The 23,774-nt window shown below is 39.6% G+C and overlaps 1 protein-coding gene across 8 annotated transcripts in view; it reads left to right on the forward strand.

Moving 5' to 3' along the window:
• The window catches only part of mical2b (microtubule associated monooxygenase, calponin and LIM domain containing 2b), a 107,031-nt gene that overhangs the window by 15,042 nt on the left and 68,215 nt on the right, over positions 1 to 23,774 (forward strand). For 4 of the 8 annotated variants that reach the window (XM_056250957.1, XM_056250958.1, XM_056250965.1 and 1 more), the window contains exons 5-19: positions 326 to 427; positions 2,221 to 2,376; positions 2,704 to 2,804; positions 3,657 to 3,914; positions 5,210 to 5,325; positions 5,446 to 5,572; positions 5,643 to 5,733; positions 6,652 to 6,799; positions 7,475 to 7,674; positions 8,353 to 8,459; positions 8,573 to 8,641; positions 8,734 to 8,865; positions 10,036 to 10,161; positions 10,955 to 11,230; positions 11,630 to 11,734. In XM_056250957.1, the coding sequence (XP_056106932.1) occupies positions 326 to 427; positions 2,221 to 2,376; positions 2,704 to 2,804; positions 3,657 to 3,914; positions 5,210 to 5,325; positions 5,446 to 5,572; positions 5,643 to 5,733; positions 6,652 to 6,799; positions 7,475 to 7,674; positions 8,353 to 8,459; positions 8,573 to 8,641; positions 8,734 to 8,865; positions 10,036 to 10,161; positions 10,955 to 11,230; positions 11,630 to 11,734 (2,114 nt within the window). The remainder of the gene's footprint in view (positions 1 to 325; positions 428 to 2,220; positions 2,377 to 2,703; positions 2,805 to 3,656; positions 3,915 to 5,209; positions 5,326 to 5,445; positions 5,573 to 5,642; positions 5,734 to 6,651; positions 6,800 to 7,474; positions 7,675 to 8,352; positions 8,460 to 8,572; positions 8,642 to 8,733; positions 8,866 to 10,035; positions 10,162 to 10,954; positions 11,231 to 11,629; positions 11,735 to 23,774) is intronic. The other 4 variants (XM_056250959.1, XM_056250962.1, XM_056250960.1 and 1 more) reach the window with 3 other exon arrangements.

A 23,774-nucleotide genomic window follows, 5' to 3' on the forward strand; every position in this document is an offset into this window, starting at 1 on the left:
GTCTGCATTTTGCAAATGATAAACCCTCAGTTCTGTACTATATATAAAGTCAGGGGTCAGTGGGGTCTATAGCACCTCTCCTGCAATGCATTGCTGGTTAAAAGAGCATCGCTGGCCTTATGTCAAATTATAAAGGCCTCACACATGGACAGAACATGAAGGTTGTATTTTCCGATACAAGCAAGCTTTTCTTCCTGGCGGCTTGACAGTTACACACTGAGCTGGCTGTACTTTTAGAGTTGTGGTAAACAAAAGAAAGGCCAAGTTAGTTTGTTTTCTTCTGAGCTGAGCCTCTTTTGAGTTTGACCTGGTGTCTGCATTCCAGGGCCTGGATGGAGGACGGAGATCCGCCCGGCTGATCACCTGATCTCAGACTATGACTTCGATGTGATAATTGGAGCAGATGGAAGGAGAAGCACTCTTGATGGTAAGCGAATATTCAGTTATTGAAATTTCTTTCAGCATGCATAGATTCTAATTGGCTTGTGTTTGAAATCGAGATGTTTTACTGTTCCATAAATCAGCTGAGGTTAATTATAACCTCCATGTGTCTTTCAATATATTCTCTTGGAAATGGAGGAATGAATCATATCTTCTAAACAAACATCCCTCTTGTATGGAATGGTACTTCCTCTTCGGAATCAATATTGATCTTGGCTGAAATATTTCTGGATCCCAACTGTTGAACGTTGAACATGATTTTATTCAAGCAAGGGTCAAGGGTTTTATTTCCAGGGAATGCACATACTCTCTATATATCATTCGTCATCATTATTATATACGTCAAATTATATAGATATATTATTATGGTTTACGTATTTTATATTTTACAAATAGTATTAGTAATGCAAGTAGTATAGCAATATATTATATATTAACTTTAAATATTATTGTTTATAATATAAATAATTACTCAATTTGTAATAGTAAATAAATAAAATAAATAAATTAATATAGTACTATTATAAATGTAAGTAGTAATGTATCTATTATATTAATATTAAATTATATATACATATTTAATATTATAATTATTCATTTGGAGTATTTATTATTATAAATTAGTATTATATTGCAATACAAAATATTATATATATATAATATTATTACTTTGGTTCTATTTTGTGTACTAATCTAGCTTATACTCAACTTAGATTTGTTTACTGCAAATATTGTTGGTCTTCATGATAAATTGCTTGCTATGTTCCTCATTTGGAAGTCACTTTGGAACAATGCATTAATGTAGATTATCAAATAAGCCTACTTCCACATTCAAACATTTGTCTCCACTAAGCACATTATGGCATGGCAATTTTGGGCTTTGTTCTCCATACATCATATGGTGGACCAAACCAACAAAATGAACTCTTCAGAACATTAACACCATACAAGAAAAATTACACTGCAAATGTATTTGTCTGTGAATGACACACATTTAGCAGTTTCAGACTGGAATCTTTCATCTTATGAGATTTGGCTCTCTCAAGCATGATAAACCTGCTTAAAAAGGCTTTAACATGCTCACTCAGTCAAGAAAATGGACCCAGTGATTCCAATTTCCAAAAACTGTGTCCTACATCCAGTCTTCAGAATACGGGTCAGCTCTTTGTGTTTGACAGGAAGTTTAACCCACCACAGGAGGGGTGGGACAGGACTACTTTCATTGCTTCCTGCTGACACAGTTAGACTCTGCTGGAGTTCACAGACATGAACTGATCCTAGATCAGACTTAAATCTGCTCTCAAGTTACAATAAGAAACCTTTGAACCATGCTGTGCTAAATTACACTGAGACGTGTGAGAAGCACTCAGACTGACGTGAATTATGGTTTTATCATTATTTTTTAAATGTGGGATAGTGGTGGTAAACAAGCGCTTGGTGTTGAGTGCTACCATGAAAGCAAAGACCGTATTTTGCAATATGTTGTTGTGCAAATGCTTTTGTTTTGCACAGGTCAATGTGCACTTATTTTTGCAAATATATGCTGTCTTAGCAATTACATTATCTATTGATAAAAAAAAAAACACGTTCACCATTTTAAAGGCAACTTGCATCTTATCTTATACTTAAAGATGTCAGTAAAAAAAAAATTTTATCTGTAACTCAAACATTACGTGCCAAAGTATATTTGCCATTAGGAATCTTGAGCAAACAAACAAATAACAATACTGTATGTTTGTTTGCAATCAACTCTAAATAAAAATCCTCTCTCTGCTGCAGGCTTCAGGAGAAAGGAGTTCAGAGGGAAACTAGCCATCGCCATTACCGCAAACTTCGTCAATCGTAACACCACAGCTGAGGCCAAAGTGGAGGAGATCAGCGGAGTGGCCTTCATCTTCAATCAGAAGTTCTTCCTGGAGCTCAGGGAGGAGACAGGTCAGGTGACCTACTGTGCATGACGACAACTTCACTACAACAAGAGCTGGATGACAAAATGATTTAATGTTTTTAATGCAAATTACATCATAAGTCAAATACTGACGCATACTTGGAATCATTCCGTAATGGTTCCCCTACTTAAAGTGGAGATGAGCAAAACTGGATTGTATTCTTCTTCTGAGACAGATGTAATTTGTCAAAGTTATTAATAGAGCTTAATTCATCTTGCACAGCGATTCATAAAACACCAGCAACAAAAGTAGTCATTCATTGTTAAACACTTTGCACAGTCATGCTAATTGACCTCATTTATCTTTTGTACAGGGATTGATTTGGAAAACATCGTCTATTACAGGGACAACACGCACTACTTTGTCATGACTGCTAAGAAACAAAGCTTGCTGGATAAGGGTGTGATCATCAATGTGAGTTCTGGTGGGCTGTTCATGGTGAATGGTGTAATGGTTTAGTGTCTTCAGTGTGTCAATGTTGTGTGAGCATGAAATGCCACAATATATTGGAGTTAAAAAAAAATGTAACAATTTAAATGTTGGAGTGTGTAAACTTTTTTTTTTGTGCATTTTATTTACATTAACAAATATTATAGTAACGAGTATTTAGTAATAAAATATAAGGGATTAAATGTATTTAATTTGAAAGATTTTTCTATATTCATTTGTGAAGCATTTAACATCATGGTAGTATTTGTTGTACTGCCTTTTTAGTCTTATATAATCTGATTTGATCTTAATTTTTTTTTTAGATAATTGTAAATGTTTATCACATAAAATGTATTTTAGTAGTAAGGTAAGGACTTGGATTAGAGTAAGTCTTTAATGATTGTAATGAGCTTAATTTGCAAATGATAAAAATCTATATAGAAGACCCTTACTATTGTGTAAAAACAATAATTTTTGTGTAAGTGGACATGTGCTATGGCGAGTATTAGTTTTCCTATGGTAACCATTACGAAGTGGATATTTTGTTCTTTGAGTGCATTAGAAAGAACTATTTCATGTTTATTATGAAAAGAAACCCTACCAGGAAGCCTTGTGTTGGTGTCTGTGCTAGATGTAGTTTCTCAGAGTATCATACAGGATATTACAGCACAGCTGCTGAGTGATTGAAGCTCTTTGTAGTGTTTGGAGTTCATAGTGTTTGGATATTCATCATTCATGAATATTTTTGTAGTTAATATTTCAAATGTAATGTTTTTTTTGGTCATAATTTTCCATTTAAAAGCACGTTTCCTCTGTTTGTTTTTTTTCCATTCCCAGGACTATATTGAGACTGAACGGCTGTTGGCAAATGACAACGTGAACCAAGAGGCTTTGCTCTCGTACGCCCGCGAGGCTGCGGATTTTGGCACAAACTACCAGCTGCCCTCTTTGGATTACGCCATCAACCACTATGGCCAGCCAGATGTGGCCATGTTTGACTTCACCTGCATGTACGCCTCGGAGAACGCCGCACTGGTGAGGGAAAAGAACGGACATCAGCTGCTGGTGGCGCTGGTTGGAGATAGTCTTCTGGAGGTAGGTGTCATCTTATAGCATACTATATATGAGGAGAAAGATCAATAGTTACATTCTTGATTTTATAGTTTTTTTCTAATTAAATAAATACAATTTGTACTATATAATTATATTAGACATGTATTGTGTATATAGTAATTATGTATAATGATAATTAATATATATTATGATATTATAAGTAAATAATTAACTTGAATTTCAGAATATTTTGTCCACCTTTTGCTTTAATATCAGCAACACTTAAACTACACATCACGAACCTTAAATATTTACTTATTTTACCTCTATACTTTCTTGTTTTGTGCTCTTCGGTCATTTTGGACAATTTTACGTTTTGTTTTTTAAGAATTCTTTACTTAATCAGAAATTATGGTACAAAACTTGGTAAAGGTTGAATACACACAACAACAAAAAAATCATGGACATGATTTGAAGAGGTTAAATGATCCTGAAAATAATAGTCACACGTGTACTCCTCGTTGTCCAACATGAACGCTTTGGAAACTAAATGAAAATTAATTTCATCTAGTAGAAATGTTTGGCACTGCGCCCAAACAAAATCTTACCGAAAGCTCATTTTTTAAGATATCAACCTAAAATTTGAAACACAACTTTTTTAGATTTATGGCTTTGATTTTTCTCACAGTTTTGGAGTATAAACATATTTTGGAAAATATGCATTTCATATTAAATTGAAGTGTAGTGTTTTTGTGCATTTTTCATAATAAACGTACAATTATATAACTTTAAGTTCACTTTTTTAAAACTTTTAAACTTTAAACTCTTTCACTTCAGCAATAATCTGCAGTGTGTCTTTTAAAAAGAGACTAAACTAAACTAAAAAGTCTGTGCTTCATAACATTCAAGATGTATGACCGTTTAAGCTGGAAATTTTATTTTCAGGTCTATTCTTAAAAAGTGGTTAACATGTAATAAATGGATTACAGCATAAATATAATTTAGTACGATAAAACCCCCTAAAAATATTAAATAAACATTATCGAACCAAAATATAGCACATTTAAAATCTGTAATTTTTTACCTCCATGCAAGGAACACCAGAGGGTTAAATGTTTAAATTAGATTTAAATTTAATAAATTTTTTTAATGATTCACTTTTTTTTTTAAGATTTGATTTTGGACCCCACTGCATGTCTAAAATTAAACCGACAAAAGATAGTTTACTTTAGGTTTAAATATTTCCTGAGTTGCAACATGCCGCTTGACTGTACAGTGTTTTGTTTAGTGTGGCCTGTAAACATGCCATGTTTTCTCTACATCTCATCGGTCTCCAGCCTTTCTGGCCCATGGGGACAGGATGTGCTCGAGGGTTTCTGGCTGCCTTTGACACAGTGTGGATGGTGAAGAGTTGGGCTCAGGGCAAAGGACCCCTTGATCTTCTGTCAGAGAGGTGTGAACATGCTCCATCACCGCTGCAACTCTCCAATGAAAAATATTTTGTCTTTTTTTTTAAATATATAATTTTTTTGGTTAAAAACCACCCCCAATGCCCTCTGTTTTTTTATTATAGGGAGAGCATCTATCGGCTGCTGCCTCAGACGACCGCAGAAAATATCTCAAAAAACTTTGAGCAGTACACCATAGACCCAGCCACACGTTACCCCAACCTCAACTCATCCTGTGTACGATCACACCAGGTGAGGCCGCTGCCCATTATCATTATATGCATCTGTCTTCCACCTGTAAATCCTAATCTTTCTCTTTCAGGTGCGACATCTGTACATCAACGGCGAGCAGGACTTAAGTTCTCTGGAGCGCAGTGGACCCACACGCAGATCCGCAAACATCTCCAGACGAGGTAGATTCAATATTGTTTGTCTTTGAAATATGGCAGCAAATTTGACTGCTTGATTCTGTTCTGATGTTGAAACAGTTCTTTCAGGGACTATGATCACAAAAATCAATGCAAATTCAACCGATCCCTGCATTTGCTTTGCAACAACTTGCAATTTTGTCTTATTTCTGTATTTCCACATAAAATTGGAAAAAGAAAGCAATATCAGGTAATGATTCACCCTGACCAATTTCCCTTGAACATGCTAACTCCATGCTATAATCACAATATATGACTAATGTCTTATTTTCACTCAGCCCAACTTTCAAAATCTCATTCAGATTCCTCATACTCTAATATGATGTAGTGGCTCCATGAGGTCCTTGTTTCTCTTATATTGGCTTCACCTGAATCTGGCCTCACGGGAACAAAGATGTCCACACCCTGTACTCAATCAAAAGGGTCATGTTTCATAACCAAATATTTAACAAAAGCATGTGCCGGCTTTTAGTAAACCTTATCACTTGCACTCTAGTGAGATTTTATGGGTTTTACTCTGCTTCATGTGCAATTAAAATAATAATAACAAAACACAGACAGTGCAGGGGTCTTGAATCATCATAAGGGTTGTGTAAAGAAGAAATTGTATAATGTATTTGTGTATATATTAAGTACTATATATATATATATATATAAATATAAATAATTATTTTGTAACATAAAAAAATGTTTAACTTTTCATCAATTTAACGGGTCCTTGATGAATAAAAGTATTAATCAAAATAAATGAATATCGCTGAACCCAAACTGGCAAGTATTATAAAAAGCAGGGTCTTATTTGTCAACATTCAAAATTTTGTCTCAGAATATGTATTATGCAATATAAGTTTCCCACTCAAAAACGATTCGAAACCTCCTAATGATGGTACAATTTGATTTCAGAGTCCGAGGTGCGTCCCAGCCGGCTGCTGCTGTGGTGCCAGAAGCAGACCCAGGGCTACAGGGGGGTAAATGTGACTGACCTTACGTCCTCCTGGAGAAGTGGCCTGGCTCTGTGCGCCCTCATTCACCGCCAGCGGCAGGACCTCATGTGAGCAAGACACAAAACTGGCTGTCATATTGATTCAGTCGCATGATCTCACTCTCATACGGTTTGACAAATGCTCCATTATTTAGTGCCTCTTTGATCTCACACACGTGGCGGTACCTCCTTCCCTGAAGCCATCAAAACAAGTTGTTTCCTTTTGCTGAAGGACAATAGCTTTGATTTTTCAACTTCATTTCCCCTGCGGCTTTCGAAAGAAATTGTTTTTAATTCAATAGGGTGAATAGATCAACAGGGACAAATAGGGAAGAGAAGTGTTTCCAAAAGAAAGGGGAAGAAACAACATGTCCATGTCTTGACCTGTCCTCTCACTAATCAAAACAAGACTCTGTAGAGCTTGCATCATGATTTACACTGGCGATAGCATCATGAAGTAATTTTCACGTTTCTGAAATTGCCATTAATCTTGCAGCCCCTTCTGGATGTGAAGGACAATGTGACGGGGACTGAAATTATAAATCAGCTCATCCAGTCATCACCACTCTGTTTGACAAATATTGTTGTTCACCAAGGATACAGATTGTGAAGAACACAGATTCTCAGTTTAATGGAATGGCATTTCCACCTGATAAGGTCTTTTTTGACCTGATTCTCTCTCCTGATCTGCCACTTTATCTCACTTCTGTGGTCTGTTCTTCCTCTCTTTGTCCCTTCCCCCAGTGATTTTAACTCCCTGAACGAGGCAGACTGCGCTAAAAACAACCAGTTGGCGTTTGACGTGGCAGAGCGGGAGTTTGGCATCCAGCCGGTCACCACAGGAAAGGAAATGGATTCCGAACGGGGGCCAGACAAGCTCATTATGGTGCTCTACCTATCCAAATATTATGAGATGTTCCGCAACTCAACTCAGTCCAACACAGGTAGAGCTTTCCTCACTATTGCACCTCAATAAAAACCCCAAATGAATTTTCCAAAAACTTAATTTGGGGTGTATCAGTAATGTTATTAAAAAATAACATTTGTCAAATGTACTAATATTCTGGATTTATTTAAAAGAAGGCTATATACCCCATGCACCTCAAATTTATTCTTAAACTCTTCTTAAATATACTTTATGCCAAATAAAGTGTGAAGATCTCCAATGCCACCATTTTTAAAGAATGTTTGTTATTTAACTTTGTTTTTTAGATATAGATTGCATTAGCCATCTAACATGTTAAAGAGCTGGCTATTATTTCTCAATGCATTGCACTGGATAGCAGTGCATGTTACACATTCTGCATGAGTTACAGCAAGGCATTTTAAAAATGTTGGAATCGCAGATGTTAACTTGCAGATTGTGGGGTGCGGTGTTAGCTGATGGTGTGCATCTGCTGTACACATGCTCTCTGGTTTTGAGCGTTCTCCAACTTGTAATGTATTAAGAGTTTATTTTTAAATTCTTGCCTTTAAGCATGTACTGAAAGCTTCAGCAGTGTAGTATTAAAGGTACATGCTGGCATCTTGTTGATAACGCTGGTGTAGCATTTCTTGTACATTTTCATTGACTTAACACACACTGAAGTATGATGCTAAAGAGTCTAATGTTCTGTTTGCAGGTGTTCCCAAAGAGACTGATACAAATAATGAAGACTATTCATCAAAAACTGCAAACTCTCATTACAACTCGATAAATAACACGCAGCCAAGGAAGAGAATCCCAAAGGTAGCATTTTTACCGTTATCTTCCTCTGTGACATAAATCACTTTAATCAATGTAAACCGAACCTACATCTCCCCCTAATGATGTAAAACACAATACCTTTTCTTTATCCAAAGGTTGATAAGAAGTTGGAAGACAATGACACAAACAAAAAAAGGAAGAAGGCCAGCAGTCACCTGGAGGAGGTATGTTAACTTGCCCTTTTGGTGTTGAATGTTTTCCTTCTAAGCATTGTTTATTGCTTTACTTCCTCTAATTGGTCGGTTTCTTTCTCCAGCTAACGTCCAATCAGAGTGCGCCCCCTGTAGGTGAGAGAGAGGAACAGAAGGAAAATAAGGTGCGCTTCATGGCAACTCAACTGCTGGCCAGGTTTGAGGAGAACGCGCCAAGCTCTGGTTTGCGCAGACAGGTACGGCTCATCTCCTTTTTCTTTCTTTTTTCTTCTTTTATTAAAGCAGCCTATGTGTATCAGGAGATATTACTACATCTACGCTGCTTAAGGTCTTCTAAGCTTTAGCTTCTGAAATAACAATGTATATTGAGGCTATTTGAGGAGTTTTAGAGTTATCTTTTGTCTTGAAGTCGGTCATTTTACCATTTGAGAAAGTTGGACCGTGAACTGCTCATGTGGTACCGATACTCTTGAGTAAGTAGAACGAGCTGTCGGGATTTAATCCGGCTCCTTAACCGTGCCTGTAATTCCATATGAATACCTGTCTTTGTGCAGTGAAAGTAAATCCTCTGGTTCATCATATGCAGGATCTGAGCATCACAGACCACAATGAAGATATTTGATTTGGATGCATGATGGTACATTTCAAAACATGACAGATGTTTTGTTTGACCGATGTCAGACAGATATTTTATGTAGATGTGATACAGATTTTCAAGAAAAAAGTTTAAATCAGAAGAATGAATGTTTTGACTAGTTGTAATCCCTAATGCAGTGCGATTTTTCACAGTCAGCCTGCTGTTTTTCTGTCAGCTTTCCTTTTTTGAGATTAGCAGCGGTCATTAAATGTTCTGGCTGCTCAATTATAGGCTTAAAGGATGTAGGTCACTCATGGAGCGTTAATTCTCCATAACTGAATATGAACATCTACAGTAATGAACTGTCTTTGCTGTGCAGTTGAGAAGTTGATCATAAGGCAATCTGAGGTTTTAAGCATTTTATACCGTTTCATTCAGTTGCTCTGCTCTTAAGGTCCACACCACAAATATAGCGATAATGGCACTGAGAAACGATATCGCACTTTCAGAGTGATTTTAAATTTTTTTTCCAGCTGATGAACAATAAAAACAATGACAGCCAATCAACAAGAGTGTAAAGAGCTTAAGCATTTAAAGTGGTAGACTGCATAACTGAAGCGCATACTTAGAATAAACAGAACGATATCGTCCGCTGGTCTGGATGCTAAAATAGTTATCCTTATGGTATTCGTTCTTGATGTGAACGGGCCTTTACACTTGCTTGCTTTCCTTTTTCTGTGGCTCTTTCAGCTTTCCTCTGATCTCTTTCTATCTGTCCTGTTTCTTTCTGCATCTTCTGTCTCCCCTGGTGCAATGTTACCGAAACTAGTCTGAATCTGAGACTGACTCTGTTGCTGACCAGCCCGTATCTCTGGACATGACTGAAAACCCTCGCTTTGCCAAACCTAAGAGCCAGCCCGCACCCTCTCTGCCCCAAACCAAACCAAAATGGCAGGTACGCTCAGCCAGCGTGTGAAACATCCATCATTCCACATTACTTACAATCGCATGCATCAGTGTATTGATTTCATGTGTGTGTCCACTGCTGATGTGACGCACATCCATGATGCGTCACTTGATCGACATTGTTCCTAGAATAACATTCCTATCAATCAATCATTGCGTATATGTTTTCCATTATCAGTCGTTTCAGTGGTTGTTGAACTCTTTTCAAGAACTGTTTGAATTTAGACACAAATTTTAGGGATGCACTGATATATACACCTATGCCAATAAGCCAATAATTATTTCATGTTATGGCTGATAACCAAATTTATACTATTTTGTATTAATTTTTTAAAATAAAATTCACATTTAAACGATTTAATAAAATAATTTAATTTAAAATGTTTTAAAGAAAATGTAATTTTTTTTAAAAATAAATGTAAAATAAAACACTTAAACTTAAATAAATTGATGGTGCAAGTCAATTTAAGCATCACAACATTGGTTAAAGAAAAATGGATATTCATTTTAAGATTTGAGATTATATTTAGGTGTTATAAATTTTTACCAATTAATTTCAGTATTTAAAATAACTCTTCTAAATTATTACTGTTTTTACAAGTGCCAGAAAAAATCATCTAAATGTAAAATAGGAAATAAGCATGAACAATTCAAATATCCAATATCCTCAGTACGATAATTGAAGAAAAAAAAGTTATCGTCCGATAACTAAAATGGCACTCATGCATCCCTAATAATTGTTTAGTGAATCTGGCTTCAACTTGTCCCCTGTGTCCTTTCAGCCATCTCCTTATCTAAGACTGCTTGAATCTCACACGCGGAATGAGACCCACAAGCACACACAAATCCAGTCCAACTACAAAAACACTGAAATTCCCTCAAGTTATCAAGCCAGCGAGTCTCGTCCCAGATCTCCTCACATTCCCTTCAAAGTGCTCCAGTCGGATAGTCATCTGCCCTCATCGACAACAGACCCCTCAGATTCACCCCCGTCATTCACACCAGCCCAGGGCGGGACGTTGCACTGCCTGCAGAAGCTGGAAGAGGAAGTCAGTCAGGTGAATGCTGTGATGCATGGATCCAAACCCGTTACATTTCTAAAACAGACCAATTAAAACACTTTAGGAACTGCATAGTAAATATCTGGCAACCACCCATAACAAAACAAATGTATGCATTAAAAAAAAATTATTTAGATGATTATTTCAGTGAGTTTTGGCCAAAATGATTTGGGTTAATTAAAAAAAAAAGAAAATAATTAAAGTTATCGCCATCTCTTAATTTTTTATTTTTTATTTTTTTGCTTTGAGCATGAGGAAAGCATCTAGATCTATTTTTCCTTACTTCATTTGATGTTGCATGCCATGCATGAATATTTTTATAGTAAACTTGTATAAATTCCTTTCCTATCTTATTTGTGATGCTTTCTGTGTCATCTGCCTTTGAATTATTTGCAGAGAAAAGTGCAAGCTGAAATGACTAGACAGTTCAACAAAAAGAGCATTAAAGAGCGAGCTCAGCAACTGAACGGTCTGTTCACTGGCACACCGCCTCCACCTCAGGTGAAAAGAGAAGTTGCCTGTGTCGGTAGTCCAAGTGCATCACTAATATTCAAGCATGATGCGTGCTGTGTGTTCACAAAACTGCAGTGGCCAGTTTAGTGTGTTTTACCAAGTGACTATGTGAACTGAGTGCTTTTGGTCTAACTGAAAATAGCCTCAGTATCTATAACATTTGATCTCAGACTGTGTTCAGTTTCTGCTCAGTTAGTTTGCCCTTGCTTGACCTCACGAGGGATTTTCCCTCTCAGAGGTTGAAAGAACTCCAGCATCCGGTGATCTCCATGCTTTATTTACTGTGGCCTTTTCTTTTTCATCCCGACTTATATAATTATTGAACAGTACACCACAACTGAAGCAGAAGAAACGCAGAGAAGTTTGTTTGGTCAGCACGCTTTCATTTCAGCAGAACTAATCAGGAATGCATCAAATAGGCGCGTTGCGGTTGGCCGTTTTGCTGAATGGAGTCCTCTGTTCTCCCGTTCTGTCTGTCTTTCACTTTTTCATTCTCTATGAAATATGAGACCAATATGATTATTTTAAGATATGTATAAGTGATTGTTAAATATTATTGTTATTATTATTATTATTATATTAATTGTATTAATATTGTTATTTATTGTAGTAGTTCATTTATATATGTAATATAACAATACATATTTAAAGTCCTAGTCGTCATTTCAATATTAGCTACACAATGATGATAATAAAAGATTATTATTATTATTATTATTTATTGTAGTAGTTTGTATGTAAAATAATACATATTTAAAGTCATACTCTATTATTTCAATATTAGCTACACAATGATGATAATAATAGACTAGAATGTACATTTCCAGAAGAAAATGTGAAGTGGTGCTTGCAGTGGCAAAACTCGCCGCTCGGTTGCTAGAGTGTTGTACATGATTGCATACGAGCCAACAACCATGTCTGTACGATATTGTGGAGCTGAGACATGGCTTATTTATGTGTTTGTATGGTTACTAGGGTACCCTATATGGTTGCTATGGTGTGCTTATACAGTTTATGAGATGATATTTAAAGACTAGTTGACAGTCTGAGTCAAAAAAGCCAAACTCCATGTTTCTACTATTTTCTGGAGCTGAAATATGCCTTGGAAATATAGTTTTATGGTTGTTAGGGTGCCCTAAGTGGTTGCTAGGGAACGGCTATGAAGTTGTTATATCACTACTTATTGGCTTCTTGATAGGCCGAGTCAAAAGAGCCCAACCCCAAGTCTCTATGACCTTCTGGTGAAAAGATATGATCTCACAAATTTTGTGCCAATGTTAAGTCTATGGGACTTTTTTTGGCTGATTTATTCGCCCGCCGGACGAACATCGTACAACTGATCGCTTAGAAAAGTCATAGCACACCTCTCCTCAATGAACTGGTCGATTTGACATCTCACTCATGGGTCTACGACAAAAGGTGCGGGAGGAGTAGCGTGCCGAAGTTTTGTCTAGGTGAATAGTAATCACAACACTAGAATGTACATTTCCAGAAGAAAATGTGAAGTGGTGCTTGCAGTGGCAAAACTCGCCGCTCGGTTGCTAGGTTGTTGTACATGATTGCATACGAGCCAACAACCATGTCGGTACGATATTGTGGAGTTGAGATATGGCTTATTCATGTGTTTGTATGGTTACTAGGGCACCCTATATGGTTGCTATGGTGTGCTTATACAGTTTATGGGATGACATTTAAAGACTAGTTGACAGTCTGAGTCAAAAAAAGCCGAACTGGAGCTAAAATATGGCTTGTAAATGTAGTTTTATGGTTGCTAGGGTGCCCTAAGTGGTTGCTAGGGCGTGGCCATGAAGTTATTATGTCACTACTTATTGGCTGCTTGATAGGCCGAGTCAAAAGAGACCAACTCCAAGTCTCTATGACCTTCTGGTGAAAAGATATGATCTCACAAATTTTGTGCCAATGTTAAGTCTATGGGACTTTTTTCGGCCGATTTATCGCCCGCCGGACGAACATCGTACAACCGATCGCTTAGAAAAGACATAGCACACCTCTCCTCAATGAACCGGTCGATTTGACACCTCACTCATGGGTCTACGACAAAAGGTGCGGGAGGAGTAGCGTGCCGAAGTTTTGTCTAGGTGAATAGTAATCACAACACTAGAATGTACATTTCCAGAAGAAAATGTGAAGTGGTGCTTGCAGTGGCAAAACTCGCCGCTCGGTTGCTACGGTGTGGTAAATGATTGCATATGAGCAAAGAACCATGTCTGTACGATATTCTGGTGCTGAGATATGGCTTATTCATGTGTTTGTATGGTTACTAGGGTACTCTATATGGTTGCTAGCATGATTAGCATGTTTCTAGCATCATGCTAGCATGATTAGCATGTTTCTAGCATCATGCTAGCATGATTAGCATGTTGCTAGCATCATGCTAGCATGATTAGCATGTTGCTAGCATCATGCTAGCATGATTAGCATGTTTGTAGCTAGATGCTAGCATGATTAGCATGTTGCTAGCATCATGCTAGCATGATTAGCATGTTTCTAGCATCATGCTAGCATGATTAGCATGTTGCTAGCATCATGCTAGCATGATTAGCATGTTTCTAGCATCATGCTAGCATGATTAGCATGTTGCTAGCATCATGCTAGCATGATTAGCATGTTGCTAGCATCATGCTAGCATGATTAGCATGTTGCTAGCATCATGCTAGCATGATTAGCATGTTGCTAGCATCATGCTAGCATGATTAGCATGTTTGTTAGCATGTTTGTAGTTAGATGCTAGCATGATTAGCATGTTGCTAGCATCATGTTAGCATGATTAGCATGTTGCTAGCATCATGCTAGCATGATTAGCATGTTGCTAGCATCATGCTAGCATGATTAGCATGTTGCTAGCATCATGCTAGCATGATTAGCATGTTGCTAGCATCATGCTAGCATGATTAGCATGTTCCTAGCATCATGCTAGCATGATTAGCATGTTTGCTAGCATGTTTGTAGCCAGATACTAGCAAGATTAGCATGTTGCTAGCATCATTTAGCACTTAACTAATCGATATTAGCATGTAGCTATTCACAGCTAGCATGTTTAGCATGTTGAAAGTCCTGTGTGTTAACATGAGTCAAAAGACCCAACCCCCATCGCGATACAATGTTCTGATGCTGAGATATAGCTGTTACAAAATGGTTGCTAGGGTACTCTGTTTGGTTGCTAGGGAGTGGCTTGGCAGCTGCCAATCATGAAACTCCAAAGGCTGCTTGTCAGTATGAATGATATAAACCAACCCCCATCGCGATACAATGTTCTGATGCTGAGATATAGCTGTTACAAAATGGTTGCTAGGGTACTATGTTTGGTTGCTAGGGAGTGGCTTGGCAGCTGCCAATCATGAAACTCCAAAGGCTGCTTGTCAGTATAAATGATATAAACCAACTCCCATGCCTCTGTGACATTCAGAATGGAAGATATCCCTCTTTGGATTTTGGTTGCTAAGGTGCTCGACAATGGTTGCTAGGGCGTGGCTAGGAAGTGTTGAGGTCATTCATGATTGGCTGTTTGCTACCCCGAGTCAAACGAGACCACCCTCGTGTTTCTATGACACTTCTATCCGGAGATATCCCTTCCATCTCTTTCAATGGAAGTCTATGGAACTTGTTGCTAAGGTGCTCTAAATGGTTGCTAGGGCGTGGCTTAAAAGCTTAACAATGATCCTGAGAGACTGATTGGTCATCTGAGTAAAATGAGCCCGCCCCTTTGTCTCTACGACACTGTGATCCAGAGTTATGTTCAATATAAAAGCGGTTTCTATGGTGTAGGACGGCCCATTTCATGGGCCGTCCTACACCATAGTAAGTCAATGGGGCAAATTTGGGCAGCTCCTGCCCCACAGGGGTGCAACTTTTACCCCATTGTGTGGTATATTCTTACAGAGCCTGTCAGCCTCTTCAAATGTGGTAAATTACACGTTTCTGCGACATCCTCGTTCCGAGCTACGACTCGTCAAAGTTTGACGCAATGTTAAGTCTATGGGATTTTTCGGCCGGTTTTTCGCCCCTGGGGCGAACATCGTACCCCCGATCCCTTATAAAAGTCATAGCACACCATTCCCGAACAGGCCGCACGTTTTGACACCTCATTCATGGGTCTGTGACAAAAACTGCGGGAGGAGTAGCGCGTCAAAAAGTGGCCAGAAGAATAAGAAGAATAAGAAGAACTAGAATGTACATTTCCAGAAGAAAATGTGAAGTGGTGCTTGCAGTGGCAAAACTCGCCGCTCGGTTGCTAACGTGCGGTTAGCTAGTTTTTACTAAGATGCTAGCATGATTAGCATTTTGCTAGCATGATGCTAGCATGATTAGCATGTTGCTAGCATGATGCTAGCAAGATTAGCATGTTGCTAGCATGATGATTAGCATGTTGCTAGCATGATGCTAGCATGATTAGCATTTTGCTAGCATGTTGCTAGCATGATTAGCATGTTGCTAGCATGATGCTAGCATGATTAGCATGTTGCTAGCATGATGATTAGCATGTTGCTAGCATGATGCTAGCATGATTAGCATTTTGCTAGCATGTTGCTAGCATGATTAGCATGTTGCTAGCATGATGCTAGCATGATTAGCATGTTGTTAGCATCATGCTAGCATGATTAGCATGTTGTTAGCATCATGCTACCAACATGCTAGCATGATTAGCATGTTGCTAGCAAAAATAAGCATGTTGCAAACATGTTTTAGGTAGATGCTAGCATGATTAGCATATTGCTAGCATGATGCTATCATGTTTAGCATGTTGCTAGCATGATGCTAGCATGGTTGCTAAGGTGTTACTAGGTGGTTGCTAGGGTATTATGGGTGGTTGCTAGGGCGTTGCTAGGCGGTTGCTAGGGTTTTTGGCTGGTTGCTATGGTGTTGCTAGGCGGTTGCTAGGGTGTTCTGGGTGGTTGCTAGGGTGTTGCTAGGCGGTTGCTAGGGTGTTCTGAGTGGTTGCTAGGCGGTTTCTAGGGTATTCTGGGTGGTTGCTAGGGTGTTGCTAGGCAGTTGCTAGGGTGTTCTGGGTGGTTGCTAGGGTGTTGCTAGGCGGTTGCTAGGGTGTTCTGAGTGGTTGCTATGGTGTTGCTAGGGTATTCTTGGTGGTTGCTAGGGTGTTGTTAGGTGGTTGCTAGGGTATTCTGGGTGGTTGCTATGGTGTTGCTAGGCGGTTGCTAGGGTGTTTTGGGTGGTTGCTAGGGTGTTTTAGGTGGTTGCTATGGTATTCTGGATGGTTGCTATGGTGTTACTAGGTGGTTGGTAGTGTTCACATTTGGTTACTATAGAGTTTTTATAATGTTCATGGCATGATTTAGCACTTAGCTAATCAATATTAGCATGTAGCTATTCACAGCTAGCATGTTTAGCATGTTGAAAGTCCTGTGTGCTAGCATGAGTCAAAAGACCCAACCCCCATCTCTATACGATGTTCTGATGCAGAGATGTAGGTCTTGCAAATTGGTTGCTAGGGTACTCTGTTTGGTTGCTAGGGAGTGGCTTGGCAGCTGCCAATGATGAAACTCCAAAGGCTGCTTGTCAGTATGAATGATATAAACCAACTCCCATGCCTCTGTGACATTCAGAATGGACGATATTCCTCTTTGGATTTTTGTTGCTAAGGTGCTCGACAATGGTTGCTAGGGCGTGGCCAGTAAGTGTTGAGGTGATTCAGGATTGGCTGTTTGCTGCCCCGAGTCAAACGAGCCCACCCTCATGTTTCTATGACAATTCAGTCCAGAGATATCCCTTCGATCTCTTTCAATGGAAGTCTATGGGAGTTGTTGCTAAGGTGCTCTAAATGGTTGCTAGGGCGTGGCTTGATAGCTTCACAATGATCCTGAGAGACTGATTGGTTGTCTGAGTAAAATGAGCCCGCCCCCTTGTCTCTATGACACTGTGATCCAGAGTTATGTTCAATATAAAAGCGGTTTCTATGGTGTAGGACGGCCCATTTCATGGGCCGTCCTACACCATAGTAAGTCAATGGGGAAACTTTGGGCAGCTCCTGCCCCCCAGGGGTGCAACTTTTACCCCATTGTGTGGTATGTTCTTACAGAGTCTGTCAGCCTCTTCAAATGTGGCAAATTTCACGTTTCTGCGAAATTCACACTCTGAGCTATGACTCGTCAAAGTTTTTCGCAATGTTAAGTCTATGGGATTTTTTTGGGCCGTTTTTCGCCCCTGGGGCGACCATCGTACCCCCGATCTCTTAGAAAAGTCATAGCACACCATTCCCGAACAGGCCGCACGTTTTGACACCTCATTCATGGGTCTGTGACAAAAACTGCGGGAGGAGTAGCGCGTCAAAAAGTGGCCAGAAGAATAATAATAAGAAGAATAATAATAAGTATGTGAGATAACAATAGTGTTGCTTCGCCATAGGCAAGCACCACTAATAAGAAGAATAAGAATAATAAGTATGCACAATAACACTAGTGTTGCTTTGCCATAGGCAAGCACCACTAATAAGAAGAAGAAGAATAATAAGTATGTGAGATAACAATAGTGTTGCTTCGCCATAGGCAAGCACCACTAATAAGAAGAATAAGAAGAATAAGAATAATAAGTATGCACAATAACACTAGTGTTGCTTTGCCATAGGCAAGCACCACTAACTAGAATGTACATTTCCAGAAGAAAATGTGAAGTGGTGCTTGCAGTGGCAAAACTCGCCGCTCGGTTGCTAGGGTGTGGTACATGATTGCATACGAGCCAACAACCATGTCTGTACGATGTTCTGGTGCCGAGATATGGATTATTCATGTGTTCAGGTGGTTACTAGGGTACCCTATATGGTTGCTATGGTGTGCTTATACAGTTTATCAGATGATATTTAAAGAGTAGTTGACAGTCTGAGTTAAAAAAGCCAAACTCCATGTTTCTACTATTTTCTGGAGCTGAAATATGGCTTGGAAATGTAGTTTTATGGTTGTTAGGGTGCCCTAAGTGGTTGCTAGGGCACGGCTATGAAGTTATTATATCACTACTTATTGGCTTCTTGATAGGCCGAGTCAAAAGAGGCCAACCCCAAGTCTCTATGACATTCTGGTCAAAAGATATGATCTCACAAATTTTGTGACAATGTTAATTCTATGGGAATTTTTTCGTCCGATTTATCGGCTGCTGAACGAACATCGTACAATCGATCACTTAGAAAAGTCATAGCACACCTCTCCTCAATGAGCCGGTCGATTTGACACCTCATTCATGGGTCTACGACAAAAAATGCGGGAGGAGTAGCGTGCCGAAGTTTTGTCTTGGTGAATAGTAATCACAATACTAGAATGTACATTTCCAGAAGAAAATGTGAAGTGGTGCTTGCAGTGGCAAAACTCGCCGCTCGGTTGCTAGAGTGTTGTACATGATTGCATACGAGCCAACAACCATGTCTGTACGATATTGTGGAGCTGAGACATGGCTTATTTATGTGTTTGTATGGTTACTAGGGTACCCTATATGGTTGCTATGGTGTGCTTATACAGTTTATGAGATGATATTTAAAGACTAGTTGACAGTCTGAGTCAAAAAAGCCAAACTCCATGTTTCTACTATTTTCTGGAGCTGAAATATGCCTTGGAAATATAGTTTTATGGTTGTTAGGGTGCCCTAAGTGGTTGCTAGGGAACGGCTATGAAGTTGTTATATCACTACTTATTGGCTTCTTGATAGGCCGAGTCAAAAGAGCCCAACCCCAAGTCTCTATGACCTTCTGGTGAAAAGATATGATCTCACAAATTTTGTGCCAATGTTAAGTCTATGGGACTTTTTTTGGCTGATTTATTCGCCCGCCGGACGAACATCGTACAACTGATCGCTTAGAAAAGTCATAGCACACCTCTCCTCAATGAACTGGTCGATTTGACATCTCACTCATGGGTCTACGACAAAAGGTGCGGGAGGAGTAGCGTGCCGAAGTTTTGTCTAGGTGAATAGTAATCACAACACTAGAATGTACATTTCCAGAAGAAAATGTGAAGTGGTGCTTGCAGTGGCAAAACTCGCCGCTCGGTTGCTAGGTTGTTGTACATGATTGCATACGAGCCAACAACCATGTCGGTACGATATTGTGGAGTTGAGATATGGCTTATTCATGTGTTTGTATGGTTACTAGGGCACCCTATATGGTTGCTATGGTGTGCTTATACAGTTTATGGGATGACATTTAAAGACTAGTTGACAGTCTGAGTCAAAAAAAGCCGAACTGGAGCTAAAATATGGCTTGTAAATGTAGTTTTATGGTTGCTAGGGTGCCCTAAGTGGTTGCTAGGGCGTGGCCATGAAGTTATTATGTCACTACTTATTGGCTGCTTGATAGGCCGAGTCAAAAGAGACCAACTCCAAGTCTCTATGACCTTCTGGTGAAAAGATATGATCTCACAAATTTTGTGCCAATGTTAAGTCTATGGGACTTTTTTCGGCCGATTTATCGCCCGCCGGACGAACATCGTACAACCGATCGCTTAGAAAAGACATAGCACACCTCTCCTCAATGAACCGGTCGATTTGACACCTCACTCATGGGTCTACGACAAAAGGTGCGGGAGGAGTAGCGTGCCGAAGTTTTGTCTAGGTGAATAGTAATCACAACACTAGAATGTACATTTCCAGAAGAAAATGTGAAGTGGTGCTTGCAGTGGCAAAACTCGCCGCTCGGTTGCTACGGTGTGGTAAATGATTGCATATGAGCAAAGAACCATGTCTGTACGATATTCTGGTGCTGAGATATGGCTTATTCATGTGTTTGTATGGTTACTAGGGTACTCTATATGGTTGCTAGCATGATTAGCATGTTTCTAGCATCATGCTAGCATGATTAGCATGTTTCTAGCATCATGCTAGCATGATTAGCATGTTGCTAGCATCATGCTAGCATGATTAGCATGTTGCTAGCATCATGCTAGCATGATTAGCATGTTTGTAGCTAGATGCTAGCATGATTAGCATGTTGCTAGCATCATGCTAGCATGATTAGCATGTTTCTAGCATCATGCTAGCATGATTAGCATGTTGCTAGCATCATGCTAGCATGATTAGCATGTTTCTAGCATCATGCTAGCATGATTAGCATGTTGCTAGCATCATGCTAGCATGATTAGCATGTTGCTAGCATCATGCTAGCATGATTAGCATGTTGCTAGCATCATGCTAGCATGATTAGCATGTTGCTAGCATCATGCTAGCATGATTAGCATGTTTGTTAGCATGTTTGTAGTTAGATGCTAGCATGATTAGCATGTTGCTAGCATCATGTTAGCATGATTAGCATGTTGCTAGCATCATGCTAGCATGATTAGCATGTTGCTAGCATCATGCTAGCATGATTAGCATGTTGCTAGCATCATGCTAGCATGATTAGCATGTTGCTAGCATCATGCTAGCATGATTAGCATGTTCCTAGCATCATGCTAGCATGATTAGCATGTTTGCTAGCATGTTTGTAGCCAGATACTAGCAAGATTAGCATGTTGCTAGCATCATTTAGCACTTAACTAATCGATATTAGCATGTAGCTATTCACAGCTAGCATGTTTAGCATGTTGAAAGTCCTGTGTGTTAACATGAGTCAAAAGACCCAACCCCCATCGCGATACAATGTTCTGATGCTGAGATATAGCTGTTACAAAATGGTTGCTAGGGTACTCTGTTTGGTTGCTAGGGAGTGGCTTGGCAGCTGCCAATCATGAAACTCCAAAGGCTGCTTGTCAGTATGAATGATATAAACCAACCCCCATCGCGATACAATGTTCTGATGCTGAGATATAGCTGTTACAAAATGGTTGCTAGGGTACTATGTTTGGTTGCTAGGGAGTGGCTTGGCAGCTGCCAATCATGAAACTCCAAAGGCTGCTTGTCAGTATAAATGATATAAACCAACTCCCATGCCTCTGTGACATTCAGAATGGAAGATATCCCTCTTTGGATTTTGGTTGCTAAGGTGCTCGACAATGGTTGCTAGGGCGTGGCTAGGAAGTGTTGAGGTCATTCATGATTGGCTGTTTGCTACCCCGAGTCAAACGAGACCACCCTCGTGTTTCTATGACACTTCTATCCGGAGATATCCCTTCCATCTCTTTCAATGGAAGTCTATGGAACTTGTTGCTAAGGTGCTCTAAATGGTTGCTAGGGCGTGGCTTAAAAGCTTAACAATGATCCTGAGAGACTGATTGGTCATCTGAGTAAAATGAGCCCGCCCCTTTGTCTCTACGACACTGTGATCCAGAGTTATGTTCAATATAAAAGCGGTTTCTATGGTGTAGGACGGCCCATTTCATGGGCCGTCCTACACCATAGTAAGTCAATGGGGCAAATTTGGGCAGCTCCTGCCCCACAGGGGTGCAACTTTTACCCCATTGTGTGGTATATTCTTACAGAGCCTGTCAGCCTCTTCAAATGTGGTAAATTACACGTTTCTGCGACATCCTCGTTCCGAGCTACGACTCGTCAAAGTTTGACGCAATGTTAAGTCTATGGGATTTTTCGGCCGGTTTTTCGCCCCTGGGGCGAACATCGTACCCCCGATCCCTTATAAAAGTCATAGCACACCATTCCCGAACAGGCCGCACGTTTTGACACCTCATTCATGGGTCTGTGACAAAAACTGCGGGAGGAGTAGCGCGTCAAAAAGTGGCCAGAAGAATAAGAAGAATAAGAAGAACTAGAATGTACATTTCCAGAAGAAAATGTGAAGTGGTGCTTGCAGTGGCAAAACTCGCCGCTCGGTTGCTAGCGTGCGGTTAGCTAGTTTTTACCAAGATGCTAGCATGATTAGCATGATTAGCATGTTGCTAGCATCATGCTAGCATGATTAGCATGTTGCTAGCATCATGCTAGCATTATAAGCATGTTACTAGCATGTTTTAGTTAGATTCTCCCATTATGCTAGCATGTTGCTAGCATGATGCTAGCAAAAATAAGAATGTTGCAAACATGTTTTAGTTAGATGCTAGCATTATTTGCATCATGCTAGCATGATTAGCATATTGCTAGCATCATGCTAGCATGATTAGCATATTGCTAGCATCATGCTAGCATGATTAGCATATTGCTAGCATCATGCTAGCATGTTTAGCATGTTGCTAGCATGATGCTAGCATGTTTAGCATGTTGCTAGCATGTTGCTAGCATCTTGCTAGCATGATGCTAGCATGTTTAGCATGTTGCTAGCATGTTGCTAGCATGATGCTAGCATGATTAGCATGTTGCTAGCATGATGCTAGCATGTTTAGCATGTTGCTAGCATGTTGCTAGCATGATGCTAGCATGATTAGCATGTTGCTAGCATGATGCTAGCATGATTAGCATGTTGCTAGCATATTGCTAGCATGTTGCTAGCATGATTAGCATGTTGCTAGCATGATGCTAACATGATGCTAGCATGATTAGCATGTTGCTAGCATGATGCTAGCATGATTAGCATGTTGCTAGCATGATGCTAGCATGATTAGCATGTTTCTAGCATATTTGTAGCATGATTAGCATGTTGCTACCATGTTACTAGCATGATTAGCATGTTGCTAGCATGATGCTAGCATGATTAGCCTGTTCCTAGCATGTTTGTAGCTAGTTGCTAGCATGATTAGCATGTTTCTAGCATCATGCTAGCATGAATAGCATGTTGCTAGCATTATGCTAGCATGATTAGCATGTTGCTAGCATGATGCTAGCATGTTTAGCATGTTGCTAGCATGGTTGCTAAGGTATTACTAGGTGGTTGCTAGGGTGTTGCTAGGCGGTTGCTAGGGTGTTCTGGGTGGTTGCTAGGGCGTTGCTAGGCAGTTGCTAGGGTATCCTGGGTGGTTGCTAAGCGGTTGCTAGGGTAATTTGTGTGGTTGCTAGGGCATTCCTAGGGTGTTCAGGGTGGTTGCTAGGGTGTTGCTAGGTTGTTGCTAAGGTATTCTGGATGGTTGCTAGGGTGTTCTGGGTGGTTGCTAGGCAGTTGCTAGGGTGTTCTGGGTGGTTGCTAGGCAGTTGCTAGGGTATCCTGGGTGGTTGCTAGGCGGTTGCTAGGGTAATTTGGGTGGTTGCTAGG

This window comes from Rhinichthys klamathensis, unplaced genomic scaffold (assembly GCF_029890125.1).
Source record: "Rhinichthys klamathensis goyatoka isolate OS25496 unplaced genomic scaffold, OSU_Roscu_1.1 h1tg000076l_1, whole genome shotgun sequence".
Lineage (NCBI taxonomy): Eukaryota > Metazoa > Chordata > Actinopteri > Cypriniformes > Leuciscidae > Rhinichthys > Rhinichthys klamathensis.